Below are 18,306 nucleotides of genomic sequence, written 5' to 3' on the forward strand. Positions count from 1 at the left end.
TTATTTGGCGTGTCTTGTGCTGAGGTGGCACTGGGGAGGGTCTCCATTGCTCTAAGTCCCAGATTCCTGTAAGGTCAGGTGACTTCTAAACTTAGGCCTAGTGGATGCCGAAGCCACTCTAAATTTGATTTCTCAGAATGGAGAAACTTCATTCTAAATTATTATCCCTCACAAATCTCCCCTGTTCTTTTATACCTTTTGAAGTTTCTCCACTTTTTAAAATTCTAATTACCCTCATGGCATTGACAGCATAAAAGGGGGCAATTCCCTTTATGAGCACAGATACAGAGATTCAAAAGAAAACAATAACAAACAATTGTCCTTTTTTCACACTGCTCTCTGTATCTGAGGAAGTCCTCTGGTTGCTTAGGGTCATCCATCTTCAGTCCTGCATCCCAGCCTCTCTTTCTTCCACCTTCTTTCATTCATTTACCTACAAAAGGAACCTTGCAACCAATTTAAATGACCACTCCAGAACCCTTATCATTCTTACAGAATTAAAATTGGAGTCTTGGTCAGTTGTCATGATCACACATTAAAACTAGTTTCCTATATTTTGCATTAATCCATTATTAATTCCTCACCAGGAGGATGGGATTTCACTAAGGGATTTACATTAAGCTCACAATTCAAACAATTAAAATTTTTTTACCTAGTCCAAAAATTATTCTCCTTTTAACATTGACTAATTATAACAAAGTTGATACAAATGTGATACTAACTAAATACCAGAATAATATTCCCACAAACCCTTGATCTATTTGTCCCTATACTATTACAAAGAACTGAAGGACCCTGACTTATACAGGAATTCCTATACTAACTCCTAAGCCTAATAGCTTTATCTTATAGTAACTTGAGATGTTCTAGAACCAAGTGTTTAATAGATTTGTTGTTGTGTTTTCAAAACTTTTGATTATTGAAACTTGCCACCAAGAACAGGGACAAAACTGTAATGAGGGAACCATTTCCCCAACTTCAAAACTGTTGTGCTTAAACAAAGCAAAGAGGTTAATGGCTAAACCCCACAAGCTGATGGATTTATGTCCTTTCAAGTTTGCTTATTCTTCCCTAGTTATACTCAGTCTGGAAGAGTGAGAATACTTCAAGAATCTAAATCTTTTACTTATACATTCAATTACAAATGTTAACTTTGCTTATGCCATGCAATAACCAAAAATTCAGATTAAAACAGCAAGATCTCTTCTGTAAAACATCTTTTCTAAAAGTATTTCCTTTCTTTAAAAACAGTTTGAATTTATCCTCCTGTTAAGGGGAATAATCACTAAACCTTTATGAAAGACTTGCATTATGCCTAACTTTTCATTGATTACCAAACTCTGCCATAAAGATAAAAAGTGGGGACTTGATTAGATAAAGCATCCAAGCATGCAGTGTAGTCCCAAAACCCTTTTACCTTAACATCAATTTACTCTCATTGAATTGCAATATACCACAAAGATTTACCAAAATTCCTGTTCTAAATTTCAAATTTGTACTAAAAAACAATTACTAGAAATTAATTTTACGAACTTTATGCCCCTCCTCCCCCACTGCCATGGAGAGTGGTGAAATTCCCTTCTTAATCTTATCTGTGATAAGTGGAATGACTCTTTAGGCAATCCAACTGAAATTCCCAAATCCCAGGGTCCCATCTAGAAACTTATTGGAGTCAGTGTATTAATTGTGTAAGTGTGTAATATATATATATATATATATTAGAGATGGTGTTTGTGTTTGTTCTGTTAAATCCTGGCCATTAGGTACCAGATCTTCATAAGGAACATAATCTCCTATTAAACCACTAAATATGATTTGCCTCTAGAAATAATTTATATCATTTAGATTTTTATTGACTTTCAAGGAACCTATCATAACCTATCATAGGTAGAAGGATAATATCTATATTAAAAAAACATTTGGTGATGGTGGGCATCCTGATTTTACTAGGAAAGCTTCTAGGTTATCCCCATTACAAATAATGCTTACTAATGGTTTAAGGTCAATGCTTTTCAATTTAAGGAAAAATCCATTTATACCAGTGCTTCCGAGTGTTTTTAATAGAAATGAATGTTGTACTTTATCAAAGCCTTTTCTGCATCTATTGATATAATCATATGATTTTTAAAACTTTTATTGTTGATATAATCAATTATGTTAATAGTTTTCCTTATGTTAAACCATCCATGCTTGGTCATCATGTTTAATCTTTGTAATCTTTTAGCTAGTATTTTATTTAGGATTTTTCATATAAAAGTCATGTTTACACTATATTGGGGTCTATTAAGGGTACAATAGTATTGTGTTTTTAAAAATTTACATACCTTAATTAAAAAATACTTCATTGCTAAAAAAAAAATGTTAACCATCATTTGAACCTTCATTGAGTAATCTTTTTGCTGTTGGAGGGTCTTGCCTCAATGTTGATGGCTGCTGATTGATCAGGACAGTGGTTGCTGAAACTTGGGATGGCTGTGGCAATTTCTTAAAATAAGACAGCAATGAAGTTTGTTACATCACACATCGATTGACTCTTCTTTTCACTTAAACACTTCAAGGCCATTGTAGGGTTGTTAATTGCCCTAATTTTTCATATTGTTGTATTTCAGGGAATAGGGAAGCCCCAGGAGAGGGAGAGAAACCACAAAGGTTGGTTGATGGAGTAGTTAGAACATACACAGCATTTATTGATTAAGTTTGCCATCTTATATAGATGTGGTTTGTGGCACCCCAAAATAATTACAACAATAATGTCAAAGATCATTGATAACAGAATACCATAGCAGATACAATAATAATGAAAAAGTTTGAAACATTGCATGAATTGCCAGAATGTGACACAGAGACATGCTATGAGCATGTGCTGTTGGAAAAATGGCACCAATAGACTTCCCTGACAGAGGGCTGCAACAGACCTTAAGTTTCTAAAAAATAAGAGTATCTGTGAAGCACAATGAAATGAAGTGCAATAAATAAGGTTTGCATGCATCTATATATGAATATCTGTTATACATATACACAAATATATATGTATATACACACATACATTTATAAATATAGTCACACACATAAATTGATGGATGAATTCTATAGGTTGTTCATCCAATTATAGGTTTTAGCCTGGATAGTAGATATTCATATGCTTGTTTTTTACTGAGTAAACAGTTAAGTCAAACTTTAGGGTGATTATGAATCTGATTTAGGAGACTCTGCAATATGACAGAGCTTGATACAGTCAATAAAAGGCCATCCACAGACAGGAACATCTGGAGACCGTCCCCATCTCTAGAAAATCATTCTTTCATTGGGACTATGTCCTGGTGTTGTTCTCTGCCATGAAATTGGCAAACACCTTCAGCATATAGCTCCATTTTTTTATGTCTTGATTGATAATAATGATTGTTGAACAAGGATATTGCTATTTTATCTTGTAGAGAATTTTGTTTAATTTTTACATTAGTATAGTGTTTTGCCCTATCTAGAAAATTCTTTTTTAAAGACAACAGACAATAAGAGCTGGACATTTCTTTTTATTGTTGTTTAGTCATTTCTCTATCATGTCTGACTCTTTGTAGCCCCTGTTAGGGTTTTCTTGGTGAAGATACCAGATTGGTTTGTCATTTCCTTCTCCAGATTACTTTACAGATGTGTAATCTGAGGTGAACAGGATTAAGTGATCTGCCCAGGGTTGGTCATTTAGTAATTGTCTGAGGCCAAATTTGAACTCAGGTCTTCCTGACTCCAGGCCTAGTGCTTTATTTAAACACTGTGCCGCATAGCAGCCCCAGACATTCCTTACACATTTCATTAAATCATGTGATTATAAATATGTGGTCTATTATGTAGTCTAGCTTGAAAAACCGAGATGGGGGCAGTTAGGTGGTATGGTGGAAAGAGCACCCAGCCTGAAGTTGAGAGGACCTGAGTTCAAATCCTGCCTCAGATACTTATTAGCAGTGTGACCCTGGGCAAGTCACTTAACCTCCCAGTTGCCTCCAAAAGAAAAGAAAAGGCTTATATGTTTGGTTATAATACCTTCCTCAAGAATTCTCAGCACATGTGTATGTTATTTTCACAAAAATTTTGTGTATATTGGAAGGTGAGCATTTGGATTAGTTGATGTTGTTTCTCAGTTGCCTTTGGAGGGTCAGGGTAATAATGCAGGCTGAGGTTTTCCTTCTTCTTTGTTATCTTACCTTCCTTCTTATACCTTGAAATTGAATTCCCACAAGGAAGGTCCTTCACACTTTGGTGCTGCTAGCACAGACTTCCTTTGTTTGTGCTTGTTCTAGTGCAGTTGATTTTCTCATTTTTATTCATTTCTATTCTATTTCCACTTCCTCAAGAGGCACATCTATGCTTGATGTTAATGCCTGTTGTTTTCTAATTTATAGTAATTATTGTTGTTGTTCATTTTGCTATTATTGTCCATTCTTCTCCCATTTTTTGATGAAATTTAGGTAGAAATTGGCCTGTGACAAGCAGCTATTCTGTAATTTTTTTATATTTAATATTTTGTGGGCAATTTCTCAGGTAGATAAAATACCTGCTTTTTGTAATTGATTAAAAGTGTTGGGATGTAAGTTCCTCTTCTGTAAGCTGACTGAGAGTTGGGCTGAAAGGATGACAGAGGTGGTATTATTATTAATGTCATTCTTATTAAAATATGATGATCATAATAAGTACCATAAACATAGGCCTTTTATTTTTTCTGATACTTCTTTTTTTCTTTCTCTTATATAATCCTTTAACTATTTAAGAATTTTTCTCATAAATGTAGCTAATTTTTTTAAAAGTTGGTTTTCTGGAGAAAATACAGTAAAATTAGTAATAACATTTCTTTTTTTTGTAGAGCAAACAAAGAATAAGGAAATGTTTACTTCACATTCGAAGACACCTAATGAAGCTACAATCTATATGCCATCAACACATGAATTCCAGTTTGATTTTTCCTCCAACAGAAGCAGGGAAATGAAGTTACACTTAGGAATGACAGTTAAGGACCATTTGCCAGCTGGTCCTGCCAAACTGAGTTATGGTTCTGTACATCAATACCAAAACCACACTGGGTCTGTAGAGCCAACTGAAAGTATTATTTCAGAGAATAGAACATTCCTTTACTCCTCAGAAGAGGATACAAATGACACTATTCCTTCAACATTCCACAAAAGGTAGGTGTTACTTTAGTCAAGTATCAAATTTAATACTGTTAGAATCATAGGTTTTTTTATGTATTTTTCCAGCACTGTGGTGGTATAATAGAATCTAGTCAAGAATTATTTTGAATCACTGTGTATATTATTCATTAGAAGGTCAAATTATATCCTGGGTAAAGAGTAATTTATTGTTTCTCTTCCTCACTGTAACTAAAGAGTACCAAAATCATTAACTAAAACAATCAAAATAGTTTTTAATATTAACCTAACTGGCAATAAAAAATTGATGTGGTAAATGAAAATTGGCAGGGGTGGAGTGTATACATGCTGAGTTTGTTAGACTTAGTACTTCCACTTTCCAGGATTGTGATTGTGATTGGATGAAGAAATCCAAGTTCACCACACAGGGACGCATAAAACTCTTGAGAATGGAATCCCTTTCGTTTTTCAGATGTCTCCTCTAAGACCCAGAGTTGCAAGGTGATTTCCACTAGTTAATACAGAATGTTAGTGGTACAATCAGTACCCAAAATGAGGTCTCCTAAATCCTCATTCATTCCTCTTTCTACTGTACTACTTTTGCTGAAGAAAAATGCTGTATCTATGTAGTTATCAATTTCCCTTTCAAAAGGGCTTCCTTAGTAGGATTTATATTTGCCCTGCCACAGTGTCAGTGCCTCATTCAAGCAATACCGATTGACCTGTGATTCCAGAAATAGAAGGGTCAGCCTTGTTTATCTGTTTTAATTTTGGTAAATCTATGATTTCATTGGCGTGATAGACTTTCTACCACTGAAAAATAAGGTTTAAAGCTAGAAGGAATAGCTAATAGAAGGGACCTTTGGGATCATCATCACCTCATTTTAAAAAGTTATTTTAAAATTCTGAACTCAAGCACTGAAAAAAGAACATCTCCATTTATACAGCAGAATACAAACAGGATTGTATATGAAACTACAAATCTCATTTCATGCTGCTTGCCTAAAAAAAGTATAAGAACATTTTACATATTACTTTCAAGGCTGTGCTGCTCATTCCTTCTAAATTTCCTTCCTTCCTCTCAAAAACGTTTCAGTGGTTCTCGCTCCCTGTTTGGTGTCACTATTGCTAATATTACTTCTGCCTCCTCCCAATTAAAAAGAAAAATAAGAAAGAAAAAAACAGCATTTGTAACAAATAAGCACAATCAAGCAAATAGAATCTAAATAATGTTCATATACAAAAAGTATCTCTGCCCCTTGGATCTATCACCTTCCTCAGGAGGTGGGTAACATGCTTTATGACAGGTCCTCTGGAGACATGGACTATCATTGCGCTTATCAGAGTTCTTAAGTCTTTTAAAGTTGTTTTTCTTTACAATATTGTTGTTTTTGTATAAATTGTTATCCTGGTGCTTCTGACTTCACTCAGTAACAATTCAAACTAAGAATTCTCCAAAATCATCTCTTCTTTTCTTACATGATAATAATATTCCATTACGTCACATATCACAATTTGTTCAGCATGTCCCCAATTGACAAATACCATCTTTGGATCCTAGTTATTTGCTTTTATTTATTTTTTTCCTTTTAATCTCCTCTTCAGAATGAAAAAAATTTGTTTTTTCTTTAGCTATTCCCTCTTGGTTAATATCTTCACTCTTAACCATGCTACCTTCTGCTAGTTTCTCTATTGGCTTTAATGTATTTCTATAACCACACTCTGTGTTTTCAACCTTCCTTTGTTTCAGAAAAGAATGAGGTTCATCTGATCCAACCACCATTTCTTCCCTCTTTGTATATTCTTCATATACGCTGTTTATGAGAAATAAGTGCCAGTCTCTTTTCCTCCTTCCCGCTCAAGTGTAGTCTTTTTACTCTCACTTCTTTTCACTTTTTAAAACCTACAGAGTAGAGCCAGTTTATCCCCAGGACTTATAATTTTCTTAATTTCATTGATATCTTTTGAAGACATTAAAATTTTGAACATGGGACATGTCTCCCTTCCCCCTATTAAAATGTTAGCATTGCATCACCATGTAGTCCCTTTCACTTTTTTAAAGTTAGCATTTATGCAGTGTTTTAAGATTTGCAAAACTTTATATACATGTATGTATATAATGTACATACATATACACATACATAAAATTTTAACCTCTAAACATATGATGCTGTTAATATCTACAGTTTATAAAGAAAGAAACTAAGACAGAAATTTAATGACTTGCCAAGGCTCCCATAGTTAGTGAATGCCAAAGGCTAGATTTCAACTCAGGTCTTCCTGACTACTTTCTCACTAACTGCTTATTCTCCTTCCAGTCCTTTCCTCAAGAGCTTTTATTTCATTTTTTAAAATATCTTGCTTCATTTCTGCTAGGGATTGATGTAGTTCTTACGGAAAAATCCATTTTTTTCTCAGAGTCTTTGCTTGCAATTGCTATGGAGTTACTTGCCTCTTCTTTGGAAAGAGCTCTAGAACTGCAGTAATTTTTGATAATAGCGTTTCCTTAGATTTACTCCTCTTTCTGACTTCAGATCCTGACCTGAGATTTTGTTCCAGGGCCAAGGTCTGTTTCTTGCCATACTTCTTGGTGGGATGGTTGAACCTCCTTGATCTCCCCCTAAGTTCTCTGCTGTCTTCCTCTTAGAGTTAGACTCCCTTGAATTTTTGAGGTGGAGAGTGCTGTATCTTTAGGGGCCTCTGTGGCATTTTTGTACATTAGGGACCTGAGAACCATTGGAACTAAGCTGTCCTCATCTTAGCATGCTGTGCTGTTCTGGTCATTACTGTTTCCTTAGAACTTCCAAAATTCCCACTTGAAGCACTACCAGAAGATGTTGATGTTAAGATTAGTTTTTGTATTAGTGATTGCTTTAGGAAAGCCATCGATAGCATCGCTATTTTTCAAATGCAATTCAGACTGATCTGTTCAACAAAAGACCCTGTAGCAGTTTAAAAATATGGATGAACTAATTTGACAGGATGCCTATCTAGTTGCATATTGCAGTCTAAGTAATCTGTGATTTTTAACTGTTTTGGTTTTGGGATGTGATTGATGACAGCCATCTAGTTTGAACTTCTGTGGAATTTACTGTGGAGGCTCAATGCAATTAGTACATCATATACAAATAGAAACATTTAAAGAACCTGACTGTCAGTGAGGAAATCTTTCTTTTTTTGGACTTTACACAAGACCTCTTCCGTGATACTGGCAATGCTTTAGAAGAACTTAAGTTCGCCTAAAGAGTTCTTCAGTGGTTGTTTTAATGTGGCTAAAAAGATTGGAGAATCTTTTTACTTGATCAAGCCTAAAACAAAAATTTTGTCATGTCTTAACCACAGAATGTCCAGTTCCAACACTTACTTTGCTTTTACATATTTGAAGTATATTGATGTTGGCAAACATGGAAAACCCATGGAATTAGTATTATCCTTATCCACCACCAGTGTTTTAAACAGGAATTTATGATAATTTCAAAGACTCCATGGTGAGCTTTTGGATTTTCTAACCACAAAGAAATTCCATTGTGGAAAATATCACTCTTAGGGGCTCTGTCTTCATTGATCTTTTTTTCAGATGATAGTTTAGCCAGCCAGTCATGCATTTGTCATAGATCTGCATGTGTATACATATGTACATATCTACATATATAATTTGCTTAATGTTTTTTCTTTACAGAATTTGTAAAGTAGGTAAGTGTTGTCATGATCAACTTAATGGCCATATTTACCAATTCATTGTCTTCTTGACATAGTCCTCTGATGGTTTAAAATGACCGATAGCAAAGAGGATCATTTCCTGGCCACCAGAGCCCTGGGAAAGGCATTTCTCACACCAAAAATGAGAGAGTGATACTTCTTAGCTTTGTAACCAGAGGCAAATCATGTAGTGTTCCTGACCGTGTTTCTTCATCTGTCGAACAGGGATTTCCACATGCTAGGATTGTAGTAAAGGATCCAGCGAACTACTGCTTGTAAAGCACTTTGTGAACTTTAAAATGTATACATGATAACAGTAATAATACCTAGCACTTATATGGAGCCTTAAAGTTTGTAAAACACTTTACAGATATTTCATTTTAACCTTATATCAACCCTGTGAGACAGTTACTGTGATTATCCCCATTTTACAGATGAGGAAACTGAGGCAGACCAAGGTTAAGTGACTTGCCCTGGGTCACTCAGTCAGGAACTGTTTGAGATCAAATTTGAACCCACGTCTAGCCCTCTATCCACTGAACCACCTAACAGTCTCCATGTCCATTTTAAATTATATACATCTAATATTACTATTATTATAATTGTCTTTGAAAGAATCTTAGTTTATTTTGTTTTCCATTTTCCGAATGTGTAATCCTAATTTGGTTGGCTAAGGAATGATGCATTAATTATGAGATGGCCCCAGAGTAGATAGCAAGTAGTTGTTGATATAAACATTTTTAATTCAATGACAACAGTAGTAACTTCACCTAGTGGTCATCCTTGTAATTTACCTGAATTTTTTCAGCTAAATAAAACTACTTAACTAAAAAAAAAAGTCTATACTATGAGTTTTTCTAATGGTTTCCCTGCTGTCATTTGCAGATAACTTTAGTGAATTGAAGTGAACTCAGATGAGTATTCGTGAAGGCAAGGGGACATGATACACATTGCAAACATACCCAGTTATATTTGGAGGAAGATTAACTTATTTGGTTGAACAGCTTTTGATTTATGTAGTTTCTAATGGCAAAATATGTATATGTGTGTGTACATGTAGATGAAAATATATTTTGTTTTTCTTTAGGTTATTTAAAACATCTAACTGTTCATATAGAAATGCAGATTGTTTTGGTGGTCCTGCTTTGGATTTTCATGTTGCTCCAATGGAAAACCTCAAAACTAAGATGAACAAAGGGGAATTATGGAAGAATAGTGTTAGTAAGCAGAAGCCGCCATATTCAGATGTTAACCTCTTTACTACAAAGGATGCTCTCTTTGCTTCTGACATTGGAGAAGCCATTTTCAAAGCACAAAATCTAACAAACACTACAGAGTCTTCTGGTATTCAAGGTAATTTTAAATGATTTGGTAATTGTTTTGAGAAAGTTAAGTTTAATAGTATAGATAACTACAGATAAATTTAGTAATTCTAATAGGTTGCCCCCATACTGGTACATTTTTCAATATTTTTCTATTTCATTGCAGCTTGGTAGTGTGATTAAGCTAACCATTTGAAAGAATTTACATGATCTGTGAATCTATTATGTAGAAAAATTCACTTCTGCATATATAACACTATGGAGATTTTCTTCCATTTTAGGGACAGCAGAAAAAGATTTTTGTTCCTTGAAGTCTGTTACAGAAATTCGTATCCTTTTTAGAAGAAATTAACAATTAAAATTTATGAAATTATAGTTTTTTTAACATTTTATTTAACTTGTGTCTTGGGGTATTTGTTTTCTTAAACTTTTAAATAATTCTGGAATTATTTAAATTGGGTAGTAAGGCCCACACATGTATTTCTGGTTATATGGAAGAAGGATGCATTTTATCAGTACACATGATTCTTTAGAATATGGCTTGCATGGTCAAAGAATTCAGTGCCAAGTGCCCCCCAATTAGCGATGAGTCTCTTTGTACTGATGGATCGTACTATACTGTCCTAAACTGATTTTTAGAAAGTAGATGTGGTCTCTTGCCAGGATCATACAGCTGCCTTTCCAGCATGGTAGAACTTGCCAGCTGGGATTGTCTTCCTCTGTTGGTACTGCCTTGCAGGACCCAAGGCCACCTCTACGCAGTGAGTAAATCAGCAAGCATTTATTAAGCACCTCCTGTGTGCCAGGCACAGTGCTAGGTGCTAAAGATATAAAGACAAAAGAAAAAGCAGTTACTGCCCTCAAGGCATAGTTGTCATGAGCAATCTAATGGACATGTTGACCAATTAATGCACTTGTGAATGTATTACTTATAGTCGCATATATGTGCAAATTCTAACAGGGGATACAAAAATGTACATCTTATGTGTGGATGTGTGTGCATGTTTATACAAAGCTTAGAAGAGCAGATACCAGAGCACCTTGGGAGGACAGATAATATAGCAGCTAAGGGACTAGAAAGGTTTCATGCAGAAGGAAGTATTTGAACTGAGTCTTGAAGGAAAGCATGGATTCTGGCAGGTGTAGTTGATCCAAGCATGGGAGACAGCCAGCACAAAGACAGAGAGACATGAGATAAGTGTCTTGTGTGAGAAACAGCGAGTAGGTTGGTATAAATGAAACGGAGAGTGCATGAAGGTAGTAATAGGTGAAGAGACTGGAAAGATGGGATGTGGCCAGATGGTAAGGAGTGAGCTTTCAATGCCAAACAGGAGTTTGTATTTGATCCTAGAGATAAGAGGGAATCATAGGAGTTTACCAGATGGGGGAGGAGTGACATGGCCCATGAGGTAGTGCTGAAATAGAAATGGTGAGGTTTGTCAGTTGATTAGATGACAAATGAGAGTGGAGAGACAAAGATGACACCACAGTTCTAAATGGGGGCGACTGAAAGGATAGTGGTACCCTTGACAGAAACAGGGAAGCTCAAAAGAGGGGTAGATTTTGAGGGAAAGACATAGTAAGTTTGAGATATCTGTAGGAAATTCAGTCTTAAATGTCCAATATGCAGTTTATGATTTGAGACTAGAGATTAGGAGAGTGACTAGGGATGGATGTATAGATACGGTAATCATCTACAGAGTGATAATAATTGGACTCGTGGGCACTAACGAGGCCAACGAGAGGAAGTGGAGCCAAGATGGCAGAGTAGCAAGAAGTACAGTAAGTTGCCCTCACCTCCACAGTTCTCCAAATAGATCTATAAAATGTGCCAGACTAAATCAAAACCAGGAAATCCAAGAAAAAATCACAAGTCATTTTCCCTGGCCAGATAAGCCCAGGGAGACAAACAGGAAGGCCTCTTAGACCCCGGAGATGGGGTTTGATAAGGAGCATCCTGCAGAGAATACTCCAGCCGAGGGTGAAGGTGTGTGCTAGGGCAAGAGGAGATCCCAGATCCATCATAGAATGAACTAACCTATGCCCGGTGAAAGAACAAGGGGTAGCTTCCAGTTCTGTCTCTCACTACCCAGCTACAAGTCATAGATCCAGGGGGGAATGAGGAGAGGACATGGACCTGGGTGTTCCAGGGTGAGGAGTGGTCATGGGCTCTAGCCTTCGCATCGAAAGAGGAACAAGTTTAGAAGCAAGCAGAAGCTGTGTGGCTCCAGCCCTAGGAGCAGAGTAGGGTATCCATTCCAGCCTCTAGCCCAGGCTGAAGCCTAAAGAACAACAGCAGCAAGAACCCAGACCAAAGTGGAGTCTGCAGTTGAAGCACTCTGAATCTGCAGAGCTATCCAACTTGTCAGTAGTGGCTGAGTAGAGCAGTAGTCCACTTGAGTTTATGAAGAAACAAGAGAATAGAGAACAGAGTGAGGTGTAAATGGATAATTTCAGCTTCATTAAATTAAAAAGGGTTTGTACAAATAAAACAAATGTAGCCAAGATCAGAAGGAAAGCAGAAAATTGGGGAAAAAAATTTTATACAGATTTTCAGATAAAGGTTTCACATTTCAAATATATAAAGAACTTTATCAAATCTATAAGAGTAGGAATCATTCACCAATTGATAAATGGTTAAAGGATTATGAACAGTCAGTTTTCCAATGAAGATATCAAAACAGATTATAGAAATATGAAAAAATGCTCTAGATCATTCTTGATTGGACAAATGTAAAAACAACCTTGAGATATCATTTTACACTTGTCAGGTTGGCCAAAACGATTGAAGGGGGAAAGTGACAAATGTTGGAGGGTATGTGGAAAAATTGGGACACTAATTCATCTTGGTGGAACTGTGAACTGATCCAACTATTTTGAAGAGCAACCTGGAATTATGCCCAAAGAGTTATTAAACTGCCTATACTCTTCGACCCAGCAATATCACTACCAGGTTTGTTTCCCAAGATGATAGGGAAAAAGGAAAAGAACCGATATGTTCTAAAATATCTATAGCAGCTCTCTTTGTGGTGGCAAAGAACTGGAAATTATGGGGATGCCCATTACCTGGGGAATGGCTGAACAAGTTGTGGTATATGATTGTGATGGAATAGTACTGTGCTATAAGAAATGATGAGTTCAGTGATCTTACAGAAACATGGATGGATGTGCACAAAATAAAGAAAAACAAAATGAACAGAACCAAGAGAATGTTGTATACAGGTTCAGAACAACTTTGAGTGACTAAATTATTTTGATTATTATAAATACCCAAATTAATTACAGAGGGACATATGAGGGAAGATGCTATCTTCATCCAGAAAGAACTGATAAATGGAAGTATGTATAGAATGGTTTTACATATAATTATATATATATATATATATATATATATACATACATATTTGTGTCTAATGATAGCCATCTCTAGGACAGGGGGAGGGGGAAAGAAGAAAAAACTAAAGTTACATGATAACTTTATTATATATTTAAAAGGAATAGCAAGTTGTACATGATAGATTTGCAGTTTCATGTACAATTATCTTTTTTTTCTATTCTCCTATATTATGGAAATGCTTTTTTTTTCCCTTAAGTTCAGAATAAAATAAAATAAAATAAAAAGAAATGACATATATAGAAGAAAGAATTGGAAAGGGAATTAACAGCTCAGCACAAGAGGTACAAAACTGCTTAAGCAAGCTCCCTAAAAATTAGGAATGGGGCGGAGCCAAGATGGCAGAGTAGAAGCGGGACCTCCCCGCTGTTCCAGCTTCCACCCTCCCCAATCCATGTAAAAAGGGGACTCTGAACAAACTTTGGAGCTGCAGAACCCACAAAATAACACAGAGAAGCTAACCTCCTGCCAAGGACAGCCCAGCAGGCCGGCAGGTATGGGCCAACACAGTGCTCTGGGAGCCGAACCCAGCCGCACACCGAGGCTTTAGCCCCAGGGCGGGCCTGACTGACCTCCGGCTGGAGGGACCCTAGATAAGCAGCAGCTGTGGCCATTTCCAGAATTATCAACACTTAAATGCGAAGGACAAAGTCAGTGCAGTCTGGACTTTGGGACCAATAAGTGGGAGTGCATGGCTTTTGGCCCCGGGGCAAGAAACCGCTGAGATGCTGGCACAGCTAGCCAGCGCAGTGTAGGGGGACCAAGCACCAGTCTGAGGGATAATCGCTCTTGCTTTAACCTGCTTGGATCTGGATTGCAGTCTAGGGTGGAGGTCCTGGGGTGTATGTCCAGCTTGCCAGAGCATGTGGAGGCTTCAGAGAGAGCACCCATCTAATACCTCCGGCAACTGAGAAAACCCCAGCATTTGGGACGAAAGCTCCCCTGTCTGGTGGCAGAGTCCTACTGTGGCAAAAAGCCCAGGGGTCAAGTGACTGAGGGGCGACATGACCAGGCAAAGGAAACAAAGCAGACAGAAGATTCCAACATTAGACTCCTATTTTGGGGACAAAAAGGAGCAAAGCATGGAACAGGAGGAAGACAGTGAAGTCAGAACTCCTGCACTAAAAGCTTCAAAGGAAAATACGAGCTGGTTACAGGCCATAGAGGACCTTAAGAAGCAGATAAGAGAAGTGGAGAAAAAATTGGGAAGAGAAATGAGAACGATGCAAGAAAATTATGAAATGAGAGTCAACAGCCTGACTGAGGAAAATAACACTTTAAAAAACAGACTGACTCAGATGGCAAAAGAGGCTCAAAAAAGGCAACGAGGAGAAGAATGCCTTAAAAAGCTGAATTTGCCAGATGGAAAAAGAATCTCAAAAGCTCAATGAGGAGAATCATTGCTTCAGAATTGGAGCAAATGGAAGCTAATGACTTTATGAGAAATCAAGATGCTGTTAAACAGATCCAAACAAATGAAAGAATAGAAGGCAATGTGAAATATCTCATGGGAAAAACCACTGACCTGGAAAATAGATCCAGGAGAGAGAATTTAAAAATTATTGGACTACCTGAAAGCCATGATCAAAGTAAGAACCTAGAAATCATCCTCCAGGAAGTTCTCAAAGAAAACTGCCCTGATGTTTTAGACCCAGAGGGCAGAATAGAGGTTGAAAGAATCCACTGATCACCTCCTGAAAAAGATCCCAAAAAGAAAACTCCTAGGAATATTATAGCCAGGTTACGGAATTCCCAGATTAAGGAGAGAACATTACAAGCAGCCAGGAAGAAACAGTTTGAATATTGTGGAAACACAATCAGGATAACCCAGGATCTGGCAGCTTCTACACTGAGGGATTGAAGCGCTTGGAATATGATATTCCGGAGGTCAAAGGAGCTAGGATTAAAACCAAGAGTCACCTACCCATCAAAACTGAGTATCATGTTTCAGGGGAAAATATAGTCATTCAGTGGAATAGAGGACTTTCAAGCATTCTTGCTGAAAAAACCAGAGCTGAACAGAAAATGTGACATTCAGATACAAGAAGAAGAGATGCATGAGAAAGTAAACAGGGAAAAGAAATCATGAGGAACTTATCAAAGTTGAACTATTAACATTCCTACATGGAAAAACAATAATGGTAACTGATGAAAGTTTTCTCAGTAGTTGAAGGGAATAGAAATATATATATATATGAGGGTATATGGGCATATGAATACATATGTGAATGTGTGTATATATGTTTACAGATATACATAGATAGAGGGCACAGGACCAATTTAACAGGAAGGGATGATACTTAAAAGGTGAAATTAAGAGGTGAGAGAGGAATATAATGAGAGGAGATGGGGAGAGACAGAATGGGGTAAACTGTCTCATACAGAAGAGGCAAGGGAAAACGGTTACAATGGAGGGGAAGAATAGGAAGGCAAAAGGGAATGGGTCAACCTTATTCCCATTGAATTTAGCTCAGGGAAGGAATAAATAGGGTATCTCACCTTCCAGGAGAGTAGGGGGGGGAAGGGAGGAGAGTGGGGATGATGGAAGGGAGGGCAGGCAGGCTGGGGGGGAGGGAAGTTGGAAGCACCCACTTTTGAAAAAGGATGGGATCAAAGTAGAGAATAGAACAAGTGGGAGATGAGATAGGAGGGAGGGAAATATAGTCAGTCTTTTACAATATATCTACTATGTTATTGTTTTGCATTAGCCACACATGTACATCCTATACTGAACTGCTTATCTTCCCAGTAAGGGTGGGAGACAAGGGAGGAAGGGAATGAATCTTGAATTCAAAGTTTTAAAATCAAATATTCAAATATACATACTATTATTAATACTATTTTACATGTAATTGGGAAATAAGATATACAGGCACTGGGGCATAGAGATCCACTGGAAAAGTTGAGAGGGGTATGGGAGAAAATATGGGAGAGAGCAGATTGAAGGAGGGGATATCCTGTGGGACTGCTGTTTTGGGGTGGTGGGTAGGGGAAAAATGGGGAGAAAATTTGTAACTCAAAATCTGGCAGAAATGAATGATGTAAATCAGAAGTTAATAAAGCATTTGAAAAAAAATTAGGAATGGACCAAATAGAAGTAATAATTCCATGGGACAACAAGAAATATTAATATTAAGGCAGGGATTGCTAGATGGTGCAGTGGATAGAACACTGGCCCTGGAATCAGGAGGACCTAAACACAAATCTGTCCTCAGACATTTACTAGCCATGTGACCTGGGCAGATCACTTAACTTTGACTGCTTCCCTACCTCCTCCCAAAAGAAAAAGAAATATTAAAAGAAAGTCAAAAGACTGAAAAAAATAGGGAAAGAAATATAAAGTATCTCACCAAAAATGACTGACCTGGAAAACAGATTGTGGAGAGGTAATTTAAGAATCACTGAACTATTTGAAAGCTATAACCCCTTAAAAAAGAGCCTAGATATATTTCAAGAAAACTACCCTTATCTCTTAGAACCAGAGGGTTCTGAAATGACCTTCTGAAAGCAACCCTAAAATGAAAACTAGGAACATTATAGCCCCAAGCCAGAGTTTCTAGGTTAAAGAAAAAATACTGCTAGCAGCCAGAACTGCAGAATTTAAGTATCTAGGAGCCACAGTCAGGATCACCCTTTGATTTGGGGTATGCCCATCACCTGGGAAATGGCTGAAAAAGTTGTGGTATTTGGTAGTCATGGAATACTACTGTATACTACTATATATCACAGCCAGCACTTTAAAGGAGCAGATAACTTGAAATAAAATATTCCGGAAGGCAAAGGATATAGGATTACAATCAAGAATAACTTTCCCAGAAAAAAAATGAGTATAATGCTACAGGGGGAAAAAATGGATCTTTAATGAAACAGAGGACTTCTAACCATTCATGACGAGAAGACCAGAGGTAAACATGAGCAAACAATGGTAAAGGACAATAATGATGAACTGGCCATGGTCTAACTTGGGGAGAATCCTACCTTAATCAGGTATCACAGAGGACGTCTCATTAGAAGGCTGGCGAGTAGTTCTAGTCTATCTTGATGATCTTAGAAGATCAATGGAAAGGGCCCTTTGGGGCCATTAAGAGGAAAAGGAGAGAAAGATTAGGGAAAATCATCTCTTGTAGTTGGGAGTGGGAATGTAGATGTCTATACAAACATGGAGGAAGGGATGGGAAAGTGACAGACATCTGAGCTTCATTCTCTTCTAAACTGTTCAAAGGAAGGAAAAATATATATTATATATGTATGTGTGTATATATATACACACACACACACACACACACACACATACATATATATTTAATTGGATACAGAAATACATTTCACTCAGTAGGAAAATAAGGAGAAAGTAGTAAGGAGGATTAGAGAAAGGATAGAATAAGGGAAGGATTAGTCTTAAACAAAACAAAGGATGTACAAAAATATTCATAGCTTTTTTTGCAGTGGCAATGAATTAGAAAATGGGGGAGAGGGTCCCCTTCAGTCAGAGAATAGTTAAACAAGTTAAAGTATACAAATGTGATGGAATACTATTGTGCTGTAAGAAATGATAAAAGGGATGGTTTCAAAGAAACCTGGTAAGACTTGTATGAACAGGGGCCACCAGGTGGTGCAGTGAGTAAGAGCGTCGGCCCTGGCGTCAGGAGACCCCGGATCAGTTCCAGCCTCAGATATTCAGCACCCACACAAAAATAACTGGCTGTGTAACCTTGAGCAAGTTACTTAACCCCAATTGCTTTAAAAAAAAAATTTC

The 18,306-nt window shown here is 37.0% G+C and overlaps 1 protein-coding gene across 1 annotated transcript in view; it reads left to right on the forward strand.

Moving 5' to 3' along the window:
* Positions 1–18,306, forward strand: part of LOC138164766 (probable ATP-dependent DNA helicase HFM1) — a 111,157-nt gene that overhangs the window by 14,778 nt on the left and 78,073 nt on the right. The window contains exons 3-5 of the mRNA XM_069092729.1: positions 4,853–5,171; positions 9,922–10,187; positions 10,438–10,485. Coding sequence (XP_068948830.1) covers positions 4,853–5,171; positions 9,922–10,187; positions 10,438–10,485 — 633 coding nt within the window. The remainder of the gene's footprint in view (positions 1–4,852; positions 5,172–9,921; positions 10,188–10,437; positions 10,486–18,306) is intronic.

The sequence above is a fragment of the Petaurus breviceps genome, unplaced genomic scaffold, assembly GCF_028583685.1.
Source record: "Petaurus breviceps papuanus isolate PSGF00001 unplaced genomic scaffold, PetGlider_PUasm1.0 207, whole genome shotgun sequence".
In the NCBI taxonomy this organism is placed as follows: Eukaryota; Metazoa; Chordata; class Mammalia; order Diprotodontia; family Petauridae; genus Petaurus; species Petaurus breviceps.